A 21,248-nucleotide genomic window follows, 5' to 3' on the forward strand; every position below is an offset into this window, starting at 1 on the left:
CACTCTTTGTCGTTTAAAACAGCAACCGCAGATTCAGTGCAAATCTTTCACAATGTTAAAACATTTTTCGTGTAACAAGCTTTCGTATAATTTTCTTTGTTCAGTTTATTCTCATTGCATTTATCAGTGTCTTTGAGTAGGGCTGTTTTTAGGCTCTGTCTTGTATTTGCATTTTTGTTCTTTTTCCCCCTTTCTTTATTACCATTACAGATCGATTGTTTACACATCCAGCTTTATCCACTTAAACACTACAGTGTGTATTTCATTTACTGGGGTCTACACCAAATCCCTTCGCTGAAAATAGCCAGCTCGCATCCTGCCCAGAATAGGGACGCTAGGGTCCAAGTGGTTACGTGAATGGATCAGGATTAGACTGTTGTACAACGTATAAAATGAAAATGTGTAAATTGAGTACTGCATAGTACGCATGACTCACCGGATGACCCGCTCTCCCATCACCACCAGGGATACCATTAGCTCCGGCTTCTCCCTTCAAGACAAGACAAACAAATGGTTTAAATCAACATATCAGAACACGAATCAAATTCTCATGCATCTGTTTGCATTAGCGATTGCAAAAGCAAGCTGCATTATTAAATAAGCATCACAAAATGGAGCTTGAAGTTGTCACTTATATTCTATCAGGATCAAACCTTAACATCCAGTCCTACTTAAGAAATTTCAAACATGCACTTCCTGTCCGGAGGAGATTTTCACATTTGAAATGTGCAGGCAGTTAGTTTTCTTTGATTTAAGAACAAAATGCTGTATTTATTATAATGACATCCACCTAGATGGTGATGAACACCATTGATGTTTTGTGTTGCTCTGACATGATGAAAACCATATGTTAGAGAACGCCTGGGAACATAAATTAGAAATAAGAAAAGGCTCATCTGCTTCTTGATCGCTATCGCTATGCGAACCAACAACAACTAGCAACTGTAAAACATTTCCAAAGCTGCCAAACATCAAATCCTTTTGGACATTCTTCTGAGAGTGTACTGTACATGCTAAACGTACATGCCAAGCCATCCTTGGCATGTACATCCTCTAATCTCTGCCCGAGTGACTTTTGCGAGACAAAATCATTCAAACCTTTTGACCCGATCCCCCTGGTAATCCATCTTTTCCATCTCTTCCGGGTAAACCCTGCAATTGAACATGAACGTGTTTGGTTTTTTGTTTGTTTAGTTTTTTTGTAGTAATACTGAACATGAGGTCTGAATATAATTCCAAAATGTTAATACATACCGGCTCGCCTGAATATCCTGGTGGGCCAAAGTCTCCTCGGCTCCCCTTTACACCCTGGAATTAAAATGGCAAACATTTTGATGAAGTACATCTATTGACCAACTTAAACCTATACTTTGTTGACCCGAGTCTTCCAGGGGTCTATACTGCCCTCCACACCAAATCTTTTAAATAGCAGATCGGCAAGCTCAAAACGTGTCGACGTGTCACGCTTTGTGAGCTTTCGGCAAACGATCGGCTATGATGACATGCCCAGAATCTGATTAATGATACACTGTATAACTTCCTGACATACTTACCACGTGGCCATCTTTTCCTGGTAACCCAGGCCTCCCTTCGGGTCCAATCAAGCCCTAGATGTAGTCAAAGTTTAGATAATAATCATGAAGTGTCTGTCTACAAAATATGGCATAAGGCTCAGTTAAACTCAGTCAACCCATTGTCATTTGCTGAGAAACCGCACATTATTTTGTCTTCAAACTCATATCACTATGAATGTGAAAATACTAACGGGTTACTGTAAAGATTGTCAAGTTAAAGAACTGTCCACCAGTGTTCAAATGTTTGCATACTTTAAGATTATATTCAACGGTAAGAAGTCAACATATGGCAACTATTATTTGAAAATACTCAAATAAAAGGTCTAACAAACATAAAACCAGCCTCTATTCACCATGTTCCTGCTGCAGAGCAGATATTAGCATAACTTCAACAGCAGTTACACCTTGCACATTTTCTCAGTGAACATCAACACACATCCATGAAAGTACACAATCTGCAGTACAGTTCCTGTGCTTATTTGTAATAAACCTAAAAAAAGTGGACTCCATAGCCAACTGGGGGAAAGACTCGAACCCATTTCCCCCTCTGAATAAACTGAATAGCACTGTTACGTGCGAATTTTCCCGTTTATGCGCCTGTAAGGCCTCAATGAATCCCTAATAGCCACAGTCCCACTATGACACATGTGAAAAGTTCAGAGAGGTTAGAAAGCCAATTGCATAAACAACTCAAGGCACTTAGACAGTTCCCTAATAGTCATCCTTTCCCGTGCAGCAACCTTGGCGAACTACAGGACTGGATCCAGCTTTCCTCTCCCAGGTTGCACCCCTAGGCAGAGTCATGTTCAGAAAAGTGGTGACTACAGAGGCTGGTGAAGCTGCTTGCCAAGCCAGAGCAGCATTATTTTGTTGCTGAAATAAAGCCTCCACTCAATTATCTAGAATTCCTCAAAGCACAACTAGTTCCTGAGCACTTTCAGCTGATGGGCTTGATGACAAGACATGTCCACATGTGCACAGACAAGTGTGCATAGTAGCTCAGTCATGTTCCCCTTTTCTTCTCCTTGACACATGTTCTGCTGACTCAGAGACGCAGACGTCCATCACTCAAAACTATTGCCATTGTGGGAGTGATGACTGCGTGGGCGGTTCTCTGTTCTGCAGGAGACGCGCTGCCAGGAAAATGGAGACTACACCCTTGGCTGGTCCCTCAGTATGGGAAGAGATTTGGAAAGGTAAACCCAAATCTGTTTGTTTTAAAATAACACTGGTCTCTAGTCACTTCGCTGCATGACAAGGATGCACCAGTGGGAACGGCTGGCTTAGACCACCCATGACCCAAACGCCTACTTCCCCCACAATTCCACTAGGGCAGCAGATTCAGCCCACACATCCGGAGGGAACTGACACCAGTTGTACCAGCTTTTTAGAAGGCCAGGTAAAGATCAAGTCAAGTCAAGTCAAGTCAAGTTTATTTGTATAGCACATTTAAAAACAACATCAGCTGACCCAAAGTGCTTTCCAAACAAAGAACGGATAGACCTTAGTCTATTTACAAAGTCCCCAGACGTTGCTCTGCTGCATATAGAGCTAAAATGACGATCTCTCACTAAGAGTTAAGACAGTGGGTTAGACTTGCTGTTGCCACAGGATTGGACTTGAATAAGACAGGCTTGTCTATTCAATGACAACCGGAGGTGATGATTAGTTCATCTCAGCATCTTATAAGCCGATGTCCATTAGCTCCATCTGAAGTCAGTGAATGTTACACATACTATACTAAACGGTACAGTAGGTCAAGTCCTTTGTGTTAACAGGAAATGGTTAAATCCTTTACAAGCTCCTTCTATTGGCCCCATTGGATTAAATTTCACAGCTGCATGGAGCCGTGATTCAGATTTGTGAAACTCAACATTGAAAGAAGTGATGACATTTTTATCCTAACCAGAATGATGAAAACAACAAGGACCAAAGAACAGACGTGTCCCTTACGGGCATGCTGATTAGGCCAGTGCTGCACCATGGTGAGATCTAACAGTGACTAGAATGACCTTCCAATGCCCTGCTGCTCTCCGGCACATGACTTACATCTGACATCCTTAAAATGGCTTGATGAAGTGCAGAATTAAAATGCAGCTGCACTTACACCAGTCCTTTGTCAATGAACAAGAAGTGCTTTTTTGACATACATTGTTTAGATCCGCAAGGAGTTAGTGACCATGTTCTACAAAAAGCTCTTGTTGAACATTGTTTCCCTATTTTGTGTTATAACATGGTAGGGAGTGATAAGAGTCACACTGCACATGATTGAAGTTCAAACACTGTGGTGTGCTACATGGAATTTCCTGGGAGCTAATTCTGCTTTTTGTCTCAAAAGATTTCCGCTTCTAGCATTTCATGTGGGCGTCATGCACTTAACTACCATATAATATATGGGAGTTAAATACCATATAATAGTTGGAAAATCTGTGGAAATCTTTCTTTCAACATGGTGCAAATTGTAGCAGAGTAGCTGTGCCTGAAACCCAGAAACCCAATATCCCCCTTGGCCACTCTCTGACCGGTAAATGCTTGGTTTTCCGCGTGGGAGACCGAATCAAGAGGTCACGTTGGGAGCTCGTCCGGGATCATGTTTCCCAGTGGGAGGGAGGTCAATTGAGGGTGAATATAGCAGATTAGCCCTGCCTGTATCCCAGAAGGTAGATGGTTCAAATCCAAGTGCACACAGACAATTCCTCTTATTATTAATGGGGGTTTTAAAGCGTGGCTCTGCAGGCGTCCTGCCATCTATAAGAGGGTTGGTCTGTGTGTGTGATTGCTAATCTCGCAAACTGTTGGACCGATCACCACCAACTTTTTTCAGTTGTTCTCCAATTTATTTTATGATGGAAGTCAATGGGGCTCTGATCGGACTGAAACCTTGCCCAAATTTGGAGTCATATATCATCGATACATAATAGACAACTGCCGTCACAGGCTGGCCACATACGCCACGCCAATCCACAGGATTTGTTTCTCCTGTGCCATGTCCACTCATAATGTTCAATCTAGAACACAAACTAAAATATGACCAATAATGATAATGAATAATGACACCTGTAAAGACCATTAATACCTTCCTAATACGAAAAAAGTACTGTAATATCGCACCTTTTCACCTGCTTGGCCAGGCGGTCCTGGCAACCCATGCAAGCCCCGATCACCCTGAAACAATAGTGCAGCGAGTTGGTTTCAAAATTATTTTTTCAAAGATTATGTTTTTTTTACAAATCAGTGCTCAAACGTAATGAATAAATGCATCATGCATGTGTTACTTACCGGATTACCAGGGCTCCCTTGCTCACCCTTGTACCCATTTGATCCACGTGGGCCCTGACAGAGGGAAGAGCGAGGAGTTTTACTTGCCTGCATTAAATAGGATTAACTTGATAGAAGGATTGACGATTAAATTATCCTTATAGTACCTCTGTCCCTGGTTGTCCTGATAGTCCTGGATTGCCTCTATTGCCGGGGATTCCCTTGAATTCCGATAGAAAGTAGAGATGAACAGACATGCAGGCACTTGGATAACATTCAACTGTTCTTTTTTTCCCATTCCTTTTTGTTTTTGCATATTGTGTTGGTGTCCCTGCACACAATGTAGAGGTTTTGGGGCCCAGTTCCTAAAGTCTGATTTCATTTATTATACCCACTTTTGGTACAAATTAAGCTTACGGTTTCAGTGACCAAGAAATACCCCACTAGCAAAGCAGTTATAGGCTTCATCTGCCAGGGAGTATGAAGATGCACAGCAAAATCCATGGCAATCATTTTTGAGACATGTTGGATGGACAAGTTTTATAGTAGCCTGCCCACTAGAATTGGATGTCTTGTTGTGCAAATGGAACATTTGGCCTAATGGTGACACCATAGGAAAGACCGTGGGGTCACCAAAACCAGTATGGCACATCGAACTCCATGGCAATCCATCTAGTTTGAGATCAAATTGGTTTATTTTTACTTGACTACAGTAAGTGAAGTACATATTTGCCATAACGTACCCCCCCCCCCCCCAGTACCACACACACAGACACAACTATGAGTGTAGCACTATGTAAAACAGATACAGTATATGAAGTTATTTATGTTGATGATGTTTGTATATGTAACTATGTAGTACTCACAGGCTTACCATCAGCACCAGGAGGACCAGGGTAGGCGTTGCCACCATTTCCTTGTTCTCCCTAGAGGGAAGTAGAATTATCAGCTTACTAAAACAGCAATCAAATGATTGAATGTCAACATCCATATGCCATGATGTTGAATGCAAAGCTGAAAAAATACTAAATGGTCTAAAATGCCGCCGCAGTCGCTGGAACATCTGCAGAGCAGTCAAGAACTTACAGCATTTTGAATCTATTACTAAATGTTGTAAAAGCATAGCTTTGACCTTATAAACACCAACTTGCTTGCAACCATATAAGGTTTTATCTTATAAAGAGTTTTATTGCCAAGGTAATGTCCCTCAGAGGTACTTCGGTAAGACTTTTATGACTAAGCATGTTGTGTGTGTATCTATGAACGTTAAAGAAGGACATACTGTCCAACATTTTCCTTGTTTGAGAGAATTTCCATTGAAAATTCTACTGATCTAAGGCAGTGGTCTTCTCATGTTTTGGCAAACAGAACAGTACTACAGTACAGGACCTAACAGGATGAAATTTTACTCACAATGACGAGGCCAAACCTTGACCAGGTGTGGTAAAGAGGCTATTGATCCACTGAATCCAGTATGGGGTTTTGTGAGGTAAGCAGCATGTTGTTGCTACAGCTGTCAAAATTTGGGAAGGACTTAAACTAAAGCCTCCAATAAATATTTTCAGCTTGCTTGAAAGACAAGAGTCCCATGAGACTCACTATGGTGTAGTGACATCCAGAACATGCCAGGTGAAGCCCATCAGGCTGACCCACACATCCTTAAAGACGGGGTGCCGTGATTTTCAGTGATTCCCCCCCCCCCTAAAACATAATCATCAGGTATTATGGTTATACTAGGAGGAAGATTATTTTCAAAAAAGTGTACAGAAAGTGTTAAATTATGTTTTTATGTGGGCTCCAGTTCATTAAGTATACCTGGTTCTCACCTTAGCCCCTCCTCCACCACCTTAGCACCACCCACCTGTCCTAGTCCCTCCTCCTCCTCATGCCCACACCTGTTGTGTTATGATAATGAGGGGGAGGGTATATTTTTACTCTGTCATTAAATGGTTTCTCTATTGGCACGTTTGACCCTCAAGGTTTCAGCCCCAGGAAGAAACTCAAAATAGTCAGAGAAGACATAAAACACCATAAAAACACCACCAGGGGGCTTAATGAAGTTCAACCTCATAGACACATGAAAAACAGAAAAAGTGCAAAAACATGGCACCACCTCTTTAATAGAAACCCATTTGAATAAAGCCCAGGATGGTTCTAAACCCCTGGACGAAAGCGCCCTCAGCCCCGCCTGGGTTTGACAACCCTTAGTATAGTAGGCTAAGGCAAGAGCTGCTATTATCCACTGGGAGAGATGCTGCTTAGACACCAACTTCCCCAAATTATGTTTTGGCCAAGACAAATAGCCTTTCTGAATGCCTGCATCCTATTGATATGTGAGTAACGTGTGTAATGGTCTGGAAACAGACAGAGCAACCGTTGATGCTCCTCTGTAGAAAACGGTGGAGGATAAAAGGCCACCAGATCTAAACTAAGCCTAAACCTACGACCTTCAGTAGGTATAAAGGCGGGATTAGGGCATAGATTAACCCACTCAATCTCAAATCCAAAACTGAGACAGAGAATGTATGAAACTCACCTGCCCACTTGACTGAGACCAAGGTGAGGAACAAAGTAATTTATTTAAACAACTTTGCAGTTGAGTCCTTGCTAAAAAAAATCTATTGGTACTTTTGCTATAGTCAAGATTCAAGATGCAATACTTCATTACCATCTGATTTGGAGACAAACTCAGGAGACAAAACAATACAATACAAATACAGATTATACTTCTTTCAAAGCTGACCTTCAAACCTGGAAGTCCAGGAGGTCCAGGAGGACAAGCGCAGGGTTCTGGAGTTGGTTCTGTGGAGTCTGGACTATTGGAGCACTGCAATGAACCAAATAATATAAATTATAGCCAACAGTGGACGGACTGTGCATATGGTGTGCAATGAGTGTTGCTTGAGCCAAAAAGAAATACAATAGAAACATAAATCACTTCTATCCTGCCATAAACTGCAGGCATGCTGCTGCCGTAATTCTATTGTTCATATGAAAGTATGAAGCACTTTTTCGAGGCGTGACAGTCAAGGCATGAAAGCTGTGAATATAAATAAAGATAGGTTTGGTAGTGATACATATACTGTACATTTATGTTCAAATCATAGTGACATTAATGGCCCTGCAACGGTGAATTCTAAACTATCATATCTGGCACTGTTCTAGTGATGAAGGCATTAGCCAAACACAATTTATGTGCACTGCTTTGCAGGCAGACGACAAAATACACAGATTGCAATATGCTGGAGGTTGATACTGATGTACAGTATATAAAATAGGAATGTATTTATATTCATAAGAAAATGCTGCAATAGAATGAATAATGATATACTGAAAATCAAATCAGCAATGTGTATGTTATCTAAAATGTGGTGGTGTTTGGTCATTGATGGTGCTTGGTCATTGTGTATTGGGTTAGTGCATTCAGAAAACTGTAGATTTTGTAGTTGGAAAATATGCCCAGTTGTTTCCTGGTATTATAATGATAAAACAATTGGGTTATGCTTAATTTATAGCTAGTTTCACACCGGTGTTGCATGCCGTATATTACAGATCTACACAAGCTCATAATGCATCGTATTTTCTGGCCCGTGACACCAATGCACAACATACTTTACTTTCATTGAATTGCAAACTCCCAGTCATTTACAACAAATACAATTGGTAATTGTACTCACCACTCCAGGAATTTCACACGCAGACTCACGTGCATTCTGCTCTGGGTCACAGTAGATACGGAGCTTCTGAATTTCAAACTAATTCAAATCACAAATTGAAAAATCATGGTTAAATCATGGTTCAAGAGAAAATGTCTCAATGTGGCACATAATAACAATAATAATATATTTATTTTGTAACCACTTTTGTTATTTTCATTTCCCCAATTTAGTCTTTTCAAATACCCCATACTGTGGTCCCTGTCACTGTCAACCTAGGAGGAGTAGGAGTCACTAGCACAGCGACATGGACACAATCCCCTGCCAGCTTCCTACAGTACCTGTGGACACTGAAACTAGACCTTTTGCACGGCAACATAGAGTTGTGTATCAGACAGATACAAATGATGTTTACCAATGAGGGTTTTAAAAATAAATAACAACCAATGTTTGTTGCGCCTCTCCGCAAAAGAGGGCCAACCAACCATACCATAAAGTGCACAGTGATGAGTGTCATATTTAGCTCCCGTAATAAATCTGATAACTGAGTGATAAACCAAGTCCAGAGGCTTTAGGGTTGAGGATGCAGTATTCCCAAACCGAGATGAACACTGCCTCCACAACCCTTGTCCTACAGCATGAAGGGAAACTGGATGTTACTTCCTTCACAGGTGTTACTAACAAGTAAGACGCGCGAACGCGGGAAGCGAACGCAAAATAAATAAAAATAATAATGAAAAATAATAATAATAAAATGAGGTAACAAAAAACAAACAAAAAAAAAATACAACAACATTCTGCGTTAAAAGGAGCATCTTAGAAAAATACAAATTCACCCAAAAAAAACTTTGAATGTTTTTGAACAATTCAACAAAGTGTTTGAAGTGCCTGTTTCACCCACTTCCGGGGGGCGGAGCAAAAATCCGAGGCCGAAGTATTTGTTCGTAGACCCCCACTTAGGGGGGGTAGAAAAAGTTTCGGAGCGATTTGGGCACTTTTAATTTAACATGGGGTTTCAATGGGGTGTTTTTAGGAGCCTTCTCCGGGGCGTGGCTTCCGGGGGAAGGGGCGGGCTTAAACGCAACCTTGACAGGTGTGTTCAGTTTTCAAAGACCTTTCATTTGATGTATGGTACGTCTATATTGGACATTTACTTGGCTGCAGGCAGTGCACTATTGTATAGTGCACACAGACACACAGACACACAGACACACAGACACACAGACAGACACACACACAAGCCGAGCACGGTGTCATAGTAAGCTCCACTTGCGCGGAGGCGCCTCCTTCCGCTGCGTTCGCAATGAGACTAACTAAGGCTGTCTTCCTATTAGTGTAGCAGAGCCTTTCTAGTGAGCCAGCATGCACAATAGCAGCATCCTGACTCTGTTTGACCTGAATGGAACATAAACAATAAGTATCATTGGTAACACCTGTGAAGGAAGTAAGATTACACACAACTATTTATGTCAATATGGCTGCCATGAAAAGCCTGGCCAAGCTGGAGGCATCGCTGCTGGGAGGCAAAACGGACCTCTACGGCGGTGGACACAAGGAGGACGTCACCAGCTTTGAAGTATTATATTATATACTATTATAGTATTCAATTATGTCTTAGTGTTTTGTATATGAAAATGAAAACTATGAAAATGCCACACAAATTATTGCATTTAAACAATCAGTGATTGTTTGTTAATGTCCTGTGTGATGTGGATTGTCATTTTAAGTGACAGTACATGGTTGTCTACACCCTCCAAGACGAAACCGTAGGGGACTCAGCAGTGACAGGGATACACTTGGGGAATAGGCTCTATGCACAGCTGCCATATTGGAGAGAAATTGGGCCTCTTCTTTACTTCCTTTACACGTCTTACCAATGATGAATGAGTTAAAAACAACCGGAAATCCCTGCCAATTCACTTGCATTGAGTTGCTCACCCAGCGCATACTCCTAAATCACCCCTTCTTCCGGGTTGGGAAATGTGACGGGGGGGGGGCTATTTGGGGCTTCTGTGACACGTTTTGCGTCACGGAGGTAACACGTTTGGCGTCACCTCCATGCGCAACCCTGTGTGCAAGCTCGTGAGTCGAGCCCATTGGTCGAAACCGCTTTCGCTCGTTCGTGACAGTAGCCCCAGGCCGTTTTATGCTGCAGTACCTATGAATGGCCAGCATGTCCAATGTGCTTCAATGCAACCTCTGGGTTCTGGGGGCTTGGTGCTGATATTGTGCGGGTTGGCTCACTGGAAACACTCTGCTACACCAGTGGGTCTCAAAGTGTGGTCCAGGTACCCTCATGGTTCCTTGAGGGGGTTCCAAATGGTCCCTTACGGGTGTGTAACTCTGAGAGTGTACAAATGAAACCATTTGGTTCCATTTGTACACTCTCAGAGTTCTGGGGGTCCTTGAAATGAAAAGGTTTGAGAACCACTGTGCTACACTAAATGGAACAGACTAGAGCCTTAATTAGTATAAGTGGTAAGACCTGTGAAGGAAGTAAGGAAGAGGCCCAATTTCTTTCCAATATGGCTGCTGTGCATAGAGCCTATTGGCTTAATGGTTAAATAGAAGAAAGAAAAGCAAATATTAGTTAGTTGTATTATTATTACATTATTACAAGCCAAGAAAATGTGCCCCACCAGCTTTCAATATACTCTGTTTCTCGCTTTCTTTATTTTGGCAGCTTCTTGTATTAATGCTTATACAAGAGAACAGTAATGGGTTGGCTCATACAAATCTTATGTCAGTCAAATCAGCATTGTAGTCTGTGGCCTATTTATGTAAAATCATGCTTTTACAAATCCACTTACCAAAAGCAATTTTTTGTTTAAAGTGTACCCATTTCTATCCAATATTTGACATATCAAGAAAGACATAATGAGTAGATACTATAACTATCCTCACTGGAGAAATGATATATTCTGTAAAATGTAGCAGACACTAAACACAAATCTCAGTCTAGGGAAATAGAATATAATGTGCAAACACCAATATAATCATCACCAGTATCATTTACTTTAAAAAGAAAAATACATTTAAGGAGGGGGAGTATTTAAAGGGTACGTTTGGCAACATTAAACATATATAATTTATGTGTTAAAAATACATGCAGTGCTTGTGCTTGGACCTGTCCTGCACATAACATAAGCTCCAGAGTGAGGTTTGAGTAAAAACAGCAAACTCCAGTTTCTAGCCTTGTGCTGCCTCCAAAATAGCATAATCTACAAGCTGTGACATGTTGTGAGCTCTTCCTTGGCACGGAACTATACTGCTGCTCAGAAATGCTCACTTCTGCCCTTAGTCTAGCTTCCACTACACTTTCCCGCATAACTTCATTGTATGGCTCATCAGCTTTATTCCTCTGTAGTCTCCACAACTGTCACCCTTGTTCTTAAAAATCGGCACCAGCACACTTCTCCTCCATTCCTCAGGCATCCTCTCACTCTCTAAGATCTTGTTGAACGACCTAGTCAAAAACTCTACTGCCACCTCTCCTAGACACTTCCATACCTCTACAGTTATCATCTCATCGGGACCAACTGCCTTTCCACACTTCATCCTCTTCAATGCCTTCCTCACTTCGTCCTCACTAATCTTTGCAACTTCCTGGTCCACAACTTCCTGGTCTTCTACTCTTCGTTCTCTCTCATTTTCCTCGTTCATCAACTCTTCAAAGTATTCTTTCCATCTTGACATCACACTTCTGGCACCTGTCTATACATTTCCATCTCTATCCTTAATGCACCTTAACCCGTTGTTGTACGTCCTTCCCATCTCTATCTCTCTGTCTCACCAACCTGTATAAATCAGTCTCTCCCTCCTCACTGTCCAGCCTAGCATACAACTCATCGTACGCCCTTTGTTTGGCCATTGCCACCTCTACCTTCACCTTATGCTGCATCGCCCTGTACTCTTGTCTACTCTCTTCAGTCCTCTCAGTGTCCCACCTCTTCTTAGCTAACCTCGTTCTCTGTATATAATCCTGCACTTCCTCATTCCACCACCAAGTCTCCTTATCTACTTTCCTTCCAGATGACACACCAAGTACTCTCCTACCGGTCTCCCTGATCACAATAGCTGTAGTTGTCCAGTCATCTGGAAGCGCCTCTTGACCACCCGAGCCTGTCTCAACTCCTATATATATATATATATATATATATATATATATATATATATATATTGTTGATTAGATCACCACGCTGGCCTGGGAACACTCCAGGATCCCCCAGTTAGAACTGGCTAATGTGGCCAGAGAAAGGGAAATCTGGGATTCTCTGCTGGAAACTGCTACCCCTGCGATCCTACTCCGGATAAGCATACGGAGATGGATGGATGGATGTTGTATATATTAGTGTTTCAGTTGGAATATAAGGCCCAACATCACAGTATATACCTAGTCAGAATGTAGATTGGCACAGTATAGGAGATCTTTGTTCTTGTATATAACTTTTTTCATTTTAAATTGCAATTTGATTTGAGTTAATAATCAGCATCTAATATACAGCTAAACTATTACAACACTGTATAAATATGACTATATGAGTTATTGAGCATCCAGAGTTCTTTGCACCGGAAGAAGGCTTCCTACGAGCCAAATAAAGCAAAGCTTAAGACCTTGTGGTCAAATATGCTCCTGTATTGCCAAGGATTTCTTATTCTCTGAGCCAAGCATGTTTCAGACTAAACAGCTGTAAACTGCTTCCTAGAAACATGCTTCCTCGATGAGTTGGCCCACGCATGAGTTGAATCACTATTAAGAAAAAATAGAAGAGAGAAAGAAATTCATGTCTGGAAATCAAATTATTGTCGATAACCTTACTGGTACTGTTGATTCTTTGTTGACGTATTTTCCAACTTGTGTTTTTCCATTAACGAAGATGCCAACAGAGGGTAGCAGTGGTAACGTTTCAACTTCCAGGTCATCAACGTAGAGAGTGACATCATCTTCAGTTACCAGCAGCCGCAGTTGGTGCCATTTCTCATCAAACAGTATCTTTTTAATGACAAAAGAATAGGAAATTGTCATGAACCCAATAGCACACAATGGTGTTTAGAAATCACAAGCTGAGGAAGAAGAGAAATAGTTATCCTTTTTATAATGAGGGGTACAGAGCAACGCTGCAAGGAAATGGAACTAAAAGCCTCACTGCCTGGGAAAAGTGCAGAGAAGAATTATTGCTTAGTAAAGTAACAGGGATCAGTGATTTAGAGGGCATGAAACTATTTGAACCGTAGGAAGTGTGAACGTGCGAGTAAGAAAGTGCAGTCAAAGGACTGATTGAGAATGTGCTGAAATCTCAAAGGGGGAAAATGTCCAGAGCTTGGGCAAAGGTTTTGGTTTGGCTTAACAGCGTTCATATTTTTATCACTAATGAGTGAGTGGTGACTAGTATGTAAGATATCCAACCCATATAAGGAAACAATTATAAAAGAGCAGCCAGTCCGAAATATGGATTGATTTCAGACAGTACAATGCACCATGTGTCTTGTCTTGTCTGTTTGTTATCCACATGAACCCTAGCATCCCTATTCTGGGCAAAAATATGCAAACATTTGGTGAAAATAGCGAATATACAAGCTCACAACGTGTCACAAAGCATCGCAACGCGATGCGTTATAAGCTTGTAGATCGGCTATTTTCACTCATTCTTCATGCATTGTTTAAACTTAATATAAGTCTTCCAAATGTTTGACCAAGTTTTAAGCTCACGCTGTGCATCATGTCTTTGTAGCCCAGTGCACTGTAAACCCCTGATGTTGTTTTTTTTGTCCCACTTTCATTCTGAGATTGTACAAATGGAACCAGATGAACGAAGTGGGTCCCCATTTGGTTCGATTTGATTTCATTCTATTTAATTTCATTCAAGGTATTTAATTTACCTTTGCTGTTTCAGAAGAGAAAACAACCGTTTGAATACCGCCGGGTCGTTCACTTGTGGTGGTGAACAGGATCTTGTGATCTATTCCACGCAGAGTCACCGCCATCTGTGGTTTGTCATCTTTAGTCTGGACTCTCCACAGATCCCAGTCTTCAGTGGCCACACCCCCCTTATACTTCAAGGTGGCCACAAAAACATAGGATGGAGGGAGGCCATCTGGGAATAACGCCCTTATGGGTCAAGTGTAGAGAGACATCAGTCATGTTTGAATACAGGGGTGATAGTGTAAATGAAAACAATAAAACAAAAAGAAGACAAGAATATTGTAGTTTTGTTTACCGTGTATCTTCACTCAGGTCCATACGAGATGTTACTTCATAGGCTTTAGTGCCACGATATGTCCCCTGTGTCTTCTTTGCTTTTTTGGCCAAATTCAAATGCCTCAGAAGATCAAAGCCCTTGATATCCTCATCTTGAGACTCTACAGGTATTCTTGATGGGCAAACGAGCTCTGCAATGGACCAGGAATACAGAGACAAATGGAACGAGAGAGATAAACAGAGAGGTGAAAAAATAACAAAATATTAAGAGCCATCACGGTCATATCAGAAACATAACTGCTATAATAATCCTTTTGTTTTATAAGTCTGCATGGGTTTTACTAAATAAACCGCAGAAAACTGCTTTGGGAAAAGTGTTTTATGTTGCATTCAACAAGGCTGTAAACAAGGCCTATTATTTGGATTCTCAATGCTGCACATTAAACAGAATGAGCTAGTAGCTCACATAATTGCCACCATATGCACTTACAGTATCATAATCAGTTAATCGTCTACTCTAGATAATCAACTCAGTTAGTCAGAGAAGATGTGGTGTTGCCTGTAACGCCAGCAGTAGGCCTGTTAGCCTACAGGCCTTACTCAACGCACAGCCCCATTCACTGGTATAAAAAGTGCGTATACCTTCGCACAACTTTTGTCGTATGACCTGGCGGATCTTGACAATCCCTTTGAAGTCCTCCACATAGAACACGTAGGATGAGGGCGGCTTGTTTGCAATTTCTTTCAGCTCAGCCTCTTGTGCAGGCCCAACACCAATTGCAAAGAGGATTACTCCTTTTTTCCTTGCTGCCTCTGCAGCCTTCATCACCTCGTCTTGAGACTTGCCGTCTGTGAGGACAACGGCAATTCTGGCGATGCCTTTTGGGCCACGTTCAGAGAGGCCAAACAGTCTGTCTGTAGCGAACTTGATGGCTGTCCCCGTGCGCGTGTTTCCACCCATGTAATCAATGTTCTGCATTGCTTTGATGAGGTCTGTGTTGGAGAAGTGTGTGCCCAGAGGTATTTCTAACACAGGATCGTCACTGTACTGGACCACTCCAACTTGGGTGAACTTCTCTCCAATGTTGAAGCTTTGCGTTATGTTGACTAGCCATGCCTTGACTATTTCAAAATTGAGATCCTCTACACTCCACGAGCCATCTACAATAAAGACCAAATCACATGGTGCAGTCCTACAACCTAAACAGGAGACAAAGACACAACTGAATCAGTGGTAATAAACAATGCTTTTCAGAGCTGATAAAAGAGCAATTACTCTCATTTTGCATGTACTTTTGAAGGATGTATTTTTGCATGCAACATTAACAGCAATAAATTAAAGGAAATGCAAACGCAGTACATGTTTCAGGTGTGTTTGAAAATACAGTAGCCTACACAATGTTCTATCTTTAAAGAATGGACAACATGGATTGAAAAGTGTCAGGAAATGAAGACAGAAGCGTTCTTACTTCGTATGCCTTCATCTTGTGCTGTACTAAGCAAATGGAGCAGCATGAAGCATACACACTGCAAGACACAATGCATGGATCTGGTTTTGTAACCCATTATGCAGAAGTACCAAGCTCCAATTGTGCACCTACAGGAAGAGGGAAACACATGCATTGTACTGCTGATGACAGAATGGACAATATCAGCTTTCATGACATGTGCATCGTGGCATTCTTACCTTGACAAGAGTTAACACCTCAGACTATTGTTAAGGATCATTCTCCATTAGTGATTTGGTAACAAATTGTGATACTGACTCACCACTGTTGAGGCCTGCAGTGGTTCTAAAGCACTAAAAGCCCAAGGCAAAGTATGTTGTTATCATAATGTATATTGTAAGATTGTTATCAAATGTCACACAAGACAAGATGCTGAACAATGGTCATGAGGCAGGCTATTGTGCCTTTTAAGGTGTTAACTTTTAAGACAAGAATGATACACATCAGGGGAAATTAATATCAGTTCATGTCAATTACAAAACTGCTATAACATGTTACAGTACATAAAATGCATGCAGTCTGCACAGTTCATCTGAAAGTGGAACTATGGCATGTGTTGGAAACAAGAGGTAATCACAGCCTACAAGTACAATGGAGGTTATGTCCATGCTAATGGAATTAGAGATGGAATGGAGTTCTAAAAAGCCATAGAAACCAATAAAATGCTTGTCATATTCATGGGAGAGACTGGTTAAGGTTGTCAGCTATTGGCATTGCCAGGATTCAGGAATCATTGTGCTGGGCATGTGAGTAGACATCAGACATTTAATCATATTTAGTTTCTCTGTGGCTGCTTTAGGAAACTACATTTTATAGTAGTTTCCAGCAATAGAAAGAAATAGCTGACATTATAAAAGGAAGAAGCCATAAATTAGGAACAGATATGCTACAAAGGAGGATTAATCTGTGGTAGGATTTTGATAGGCATTGACATGACCATACTTTAGCCAGTAACTTAACTGACATGTAAAGGTCAACTTAAAGAGTATTTCAGACTGCTGCGCCATACGACTGTGTCGTGCGCCGGATATAGCTGATCGACAAGCGCGCACTTTTCGGCCCACAACACCCGTAGTATGACAAAGTATAAATCGGGTTTAAAACCGTTTCGTCTCATCGCGAATCTTTGGTCTGAACTAGGTTTAACGGCGCACAAGATGAAACTCTTGGCCACGGTGTTATTGTGGCTGTGCGGCCAAGCTGTTGTCAGATCCATAACATGATTGTGTTTTTCCATCATGTAAGCTGCAAGTTGAAGTAACACAGCTCAACATGCCGCTAAGCTGCCACGGTTGTGCAGGGCCATTTTCTCCATGTGCTCTGCCTTGACACGGTGCTGGGGGAGGTTGTTGGAACGCATCACCACTGACATGGGCCAGTCGGCATGACTTTCCTCTCCACTGACTTCCCCCCAAACTGAGTATTTCTACACCTCCGCTGGAGCCACATGGAACTCATTTACCCCGTCAGACAGTGAAAGTTCTAGCTTTGGACGGTGACCAAACACATGTACTATGATGAAGGAGAAGCTACCTTTGTCCAAGAATAAAACAGAAAAAACAAAAAAAAGATATTCATTTGACAACAAAGTTGTCAAGATGCAACATTACTTTCCTATGAAGACTACATTTGTACTTGATGACGTATTAATCCTAGAAAAGCATGGAGGATGTAGTAAAGCCTTCCAGAACTACCAGCACACTTGTCTAGCAGACCAGTATCATTCTCCATATGGCATTTTGTCTGCTCTACAGCCTAGTCCATGACCTCTGGTGTTATAGGGGTAGTGCAGACACTTTATAGGTTTTGGCCTGGGTTGTGATGACGTCATGTCAGGCTGGTATTCAGGGCACGGAATAATCCCCTTTGAAAACCAACATCAACACTTTCAGGAAGACGATCCTGCCAGCACATTCAGCTAAACATGACAACAAAAACCTTACTGGAAGTTGTGTTTGGATTAATCCTCTAGCTCGTAGCGATACTTTTGTTCCAGCTGCACATGCAATACTATAGGAGTCAGTTGGTGCCTTCCATTGCACCAGGTAATGCTTTACTGGTTCTGAATTGGAGAAATTTAGGCTACTCATAACATGCCACACATTTAGACCACATATTGTAAGGTTCCATTTAGCTTCACATCTCACACTGACCTTTAGCCACATAATAATCCTATTTAGACCTGTTTGTTTAGCGGATACTTTTGGAATTCTTCAGACCTGCAGTCCTAAATGAGAGCATTTGAAATTTCCCATAACATATGTTGTACAAAACTGCTATAAATGTATTAATATGATCCTATGCTACAACAAAATCAATGTGACAACTTTACCAAGATACTGGAAAATAGATTGCTTCCAAGTTTTGTTTTTTGTAGGCAAGAAAAGCCAGAACAGAACTTTCTCAAAATCATATAATAATCCAAACTATAAACTGATATCTTCTTCACTATGCCTTGCACCTCCTAAACTTATTGGGTCTAGTTTTCCAACATCTTCCACTTCATATTGATACATATACTGCAAATAATTCACAACATCTCATGCATAATAAAAGCAGTGTTATTGTCTTTATAGTGCATTATATCAGAAGAAGGATGGAACATCCTTTTATGAGTTGTGAAGCAGCCAGAAAACATCAATGAAATAATTCCATTCATTCTTTGCATGACAGCGGCACAAACAAGGGACTGATAACCTTAATGTCTTCAATATGCAGCTACACTGCAACATACTAACCAAAGAAGATAATGCACATTGGCAAAAATCTATCTGCACCGAAATCTGTACTGAAACACAACACATCAACAATAGTCTGTCATGCTCTGCATACTGTACTTTATCATTCTGCATTAAAGAAGCTACACACTTAAATCATAACTGTTGTAACTGTCGTCAAGCAGCATATGCAAAATTCAGAGAAAGGACGAAATAAAAGCAAAAGAATTACCAGAGGTTAGGATCCAAACCCCCCTAATCCTTTCATTGATAGCCTGTGGTCAATGCACTGCAGAGTCCTGGAGTTTAGGGAGCAATGCACATGTTTCACTGGTGAATGAAAGCCTGCCCAGTCCAGCAGTTCTGTCTGTCTCTCTGTTCCTCTACCTCCTCCTTCCAAATAACCCCCCACCCCTCCACCCACCCCTTCTTGACTTTCACTGGCCTGCAGCCACTCTCAATTACCATGGGTGGAAAGAGGAGCAGATAAGGAGAGCCTGAAAGGCTGAAACGGCCAGCCCATCTCAGTCAGTGCAAAGGGAAAATTGTTGTAATAATAGACAGCACGCTTCCAAGAGTTGAGGAGTTGGACTGTGTATTGGTTGCTGAGGGTGTAAACAGAGAACATGGGGTGTTCCTCAATGCAGGACAAGCACTAGATTGCATGCATTCACACGCGCGCGCGCACACACACACACACACACACACACACACACACACACACACACACACACACACACACACACACACACACACACACACACACACACACTACGAGTCAAATCTTCAGCTGTGGCTAATTCTGCTCCAAAGTCATTCCTCTGTAGCACTATTATGAGTTCATCTCATTAACCCTGACCAAAGTGGGCTGCAGATCAAGGTGTTAAAAGCCTCTGAGATCCTGTTCCTGCATCTACAGCTGAAAGTCGTCCCACGTCCACAGCCTTATCGACAATATCTGCAGGGAATGCAGAGTTTCATAATCACTCCACAACAGCCTGCATCAGTGAGACCCACTGAACTCGAACTCAAGAGACATGAGATATGCAGGCACGATACTGTACTGTAATGTACCATATTGTACTATATACTGTACTGTGTTGTATTGTACTGTACTACCGTATTGTACCATATTGTACTGTACTGTAGCGTATTGTACTGTAAGCCTACTGTATGTGCAACAAAACTTCATTTGTTTAAATGAGCAAAGTTTGGTTTCACTAAAAAGTACCCTACTTGTAATGATTGTAGGCCTCTGCATATACTTTGGCAATCAGATTTTAGAGTCTTACATTCACAATATTACACAATCTGAAATCTGAAATCCAAGGGGAAGAGGTTTACTGTAAAATGCGAGCAGTCATGCATACTGGAGGAGGAATGTCATGTAACATGTTGTTGCAAGGGCTGAACGAAACACCACCTATATTTGCATCATCCTTCAATGAGCAGGAGAAAAAAAGACTGATTGCTTAAATGTGTATCGGTTCTCCATATGAGGAGTTTTTTTTTTTAAAGTCATGTCCACATCATCAAACTCATCCTGGGGGAGAACAGGAAATTAACCTCTACTGTTAAAATGATCAAGCAATCTGTATTCATCAAAAAGTAAACCCACGGGACAGGTAGCGCATGGGGTGCTGATGTTCCATGAATTACTTTCCAGAGGTCATCATACATACATACATACTTGATCTTGACTTGTCCTGCATTGGAGCAGCATGTGGCTTTTAAGGTCTGGGAGTTGTTGAGGCACAGCACCTCCTGGTGGTCAATGTGGGTAACTGCTGAATATTTGGCGTTGATCACAGCTGTGATAGATAAGCTGAAAATGGGAACTTCTGGAAAACTTGACAATGCACTGTAGTTCTATCACAATACTTAATTAATTGTGCAGTTGGATGCGACAGCTTCGGGGAATGAGGGAATTGGGGCTTTCCTGGTCACGTAAGAGAGAACTTTAAACGTGTAAAACCTTAATACATCCATGGTATTAAAAAAACATAAACCAAAGGGGCCCTGGTGGCTCCACTAGTTAATGCACTTTAGCAGTCACAGATTTGGTTCCTGACTTCCATCCAATTTGCTGTCTTATGAAGGAGAAAAAACAACAACTATCAGGCAAGGGGGTGATTTGCAGCACAAAATGACAAAAGTACAGTATAGTCACATTTTTAAATGATCATGTTTGTTTCTGGGCCGTGACTCTGAAAGCTTTATTACAGTTGACTGAGGGCAACGTAAAACATCTCTCTCGTTAAACTGACTTCCCTGCCATCACTTTGAATCAAAACCTCACAGTCCTTCCCGCTTTCTGTCTGCTGTGGATTTTGGTT

At 41.5% G+C, this 21,248-nt stretch overlaps 1 protein-coding gene across 2 annotated transcripts in view; it reads right to left on the bottom strand.

The window, feature by feature from the left end:
- Window positions 1-19,273, bottom strand: part of col21a1 (collagen, type XXI, alpha 1) — a 59,203-nt gene extending 39,930 nt beyond the window's left edge. The window contains exons 1-16 of one of the 2 annotated variants that reach the window (XM_080449895.1): window positions 19,145-19,265; window positions 16,157-16,284; window positions 15,330-15,887; window positions 14,707-14,878; window positions 14,369-14,597; window positions 13,308-13,481; window positions 8,510-8,587; window positions 7,576-7,659; window positions 5,699-5,758; window positions 5,000-5,053; window positions 4,854-4,907; window positions 4,686-4,739; window positions 1,554-1,607; window positions 1,255-1,308; window positions 1,099-1,152; window positions 437-490 (exon numbers count right to left, since the gene is read on the bottom strand). In XM_080449895.1, coding sequence (XP_080306021.1) covers window positions 437-490; window positions 1,099-1,152; window positions 1,255-1,308; window positions 1,554-1,607; window positions 4,686-4,739; window positions 4,854-4,907; window positions 5,000-5,053; window positions 5,699-5,758; window positions 7,576-7,659; window positions 8,510-8,587; window positions 13,308-13,481; window positions 14,369-14,597; window positions 14,707-14,878; window positions 15,330-15,887; window positions 16,157-16,253 — 1,830 coding nt within the window. In that variant the 5' untranslated portion in view covers window positions 16,254-16,284; window positions 19,145-19,265. Of the gene's footprint in view, window positions 1-436; window positions 491-1,098; window positions 1,153-1,254; window positions 1,309-1,553; window positions 1,608-4,685; window positions 4,740-4,853; window positions 4,908-4,999; window positions 5,054-5,698; window positions 5,759-7,575; window positions 7,660-8,509; window positions 8,588-13,307; window positions 13,482-14,368; window positions 14,598-14,706; window positions 14,879-15,329; window positions 15,888-16,156; window positions 16,285-19,144 lie in introns of both variants that reach the window. The other variant, XM_080449896.1, reaches the window with a different exon arrangement.
- Window positions 19,274-21,248: the final 1,975 nt, after the last annotated feature.

This window comes from Gymnoscopelus braueri (assembly GCF_963280865.1).
Source record: "Gymnoscopelus braueri genome assembly, chromosome: 14".
Lineage (NCBI taxonomy): Eukaryota > Metazoa > Chordata > Actinopteri > Myctophiformes > Myctophidae > Gymnoscopelus > Gymnoscopelus braueri.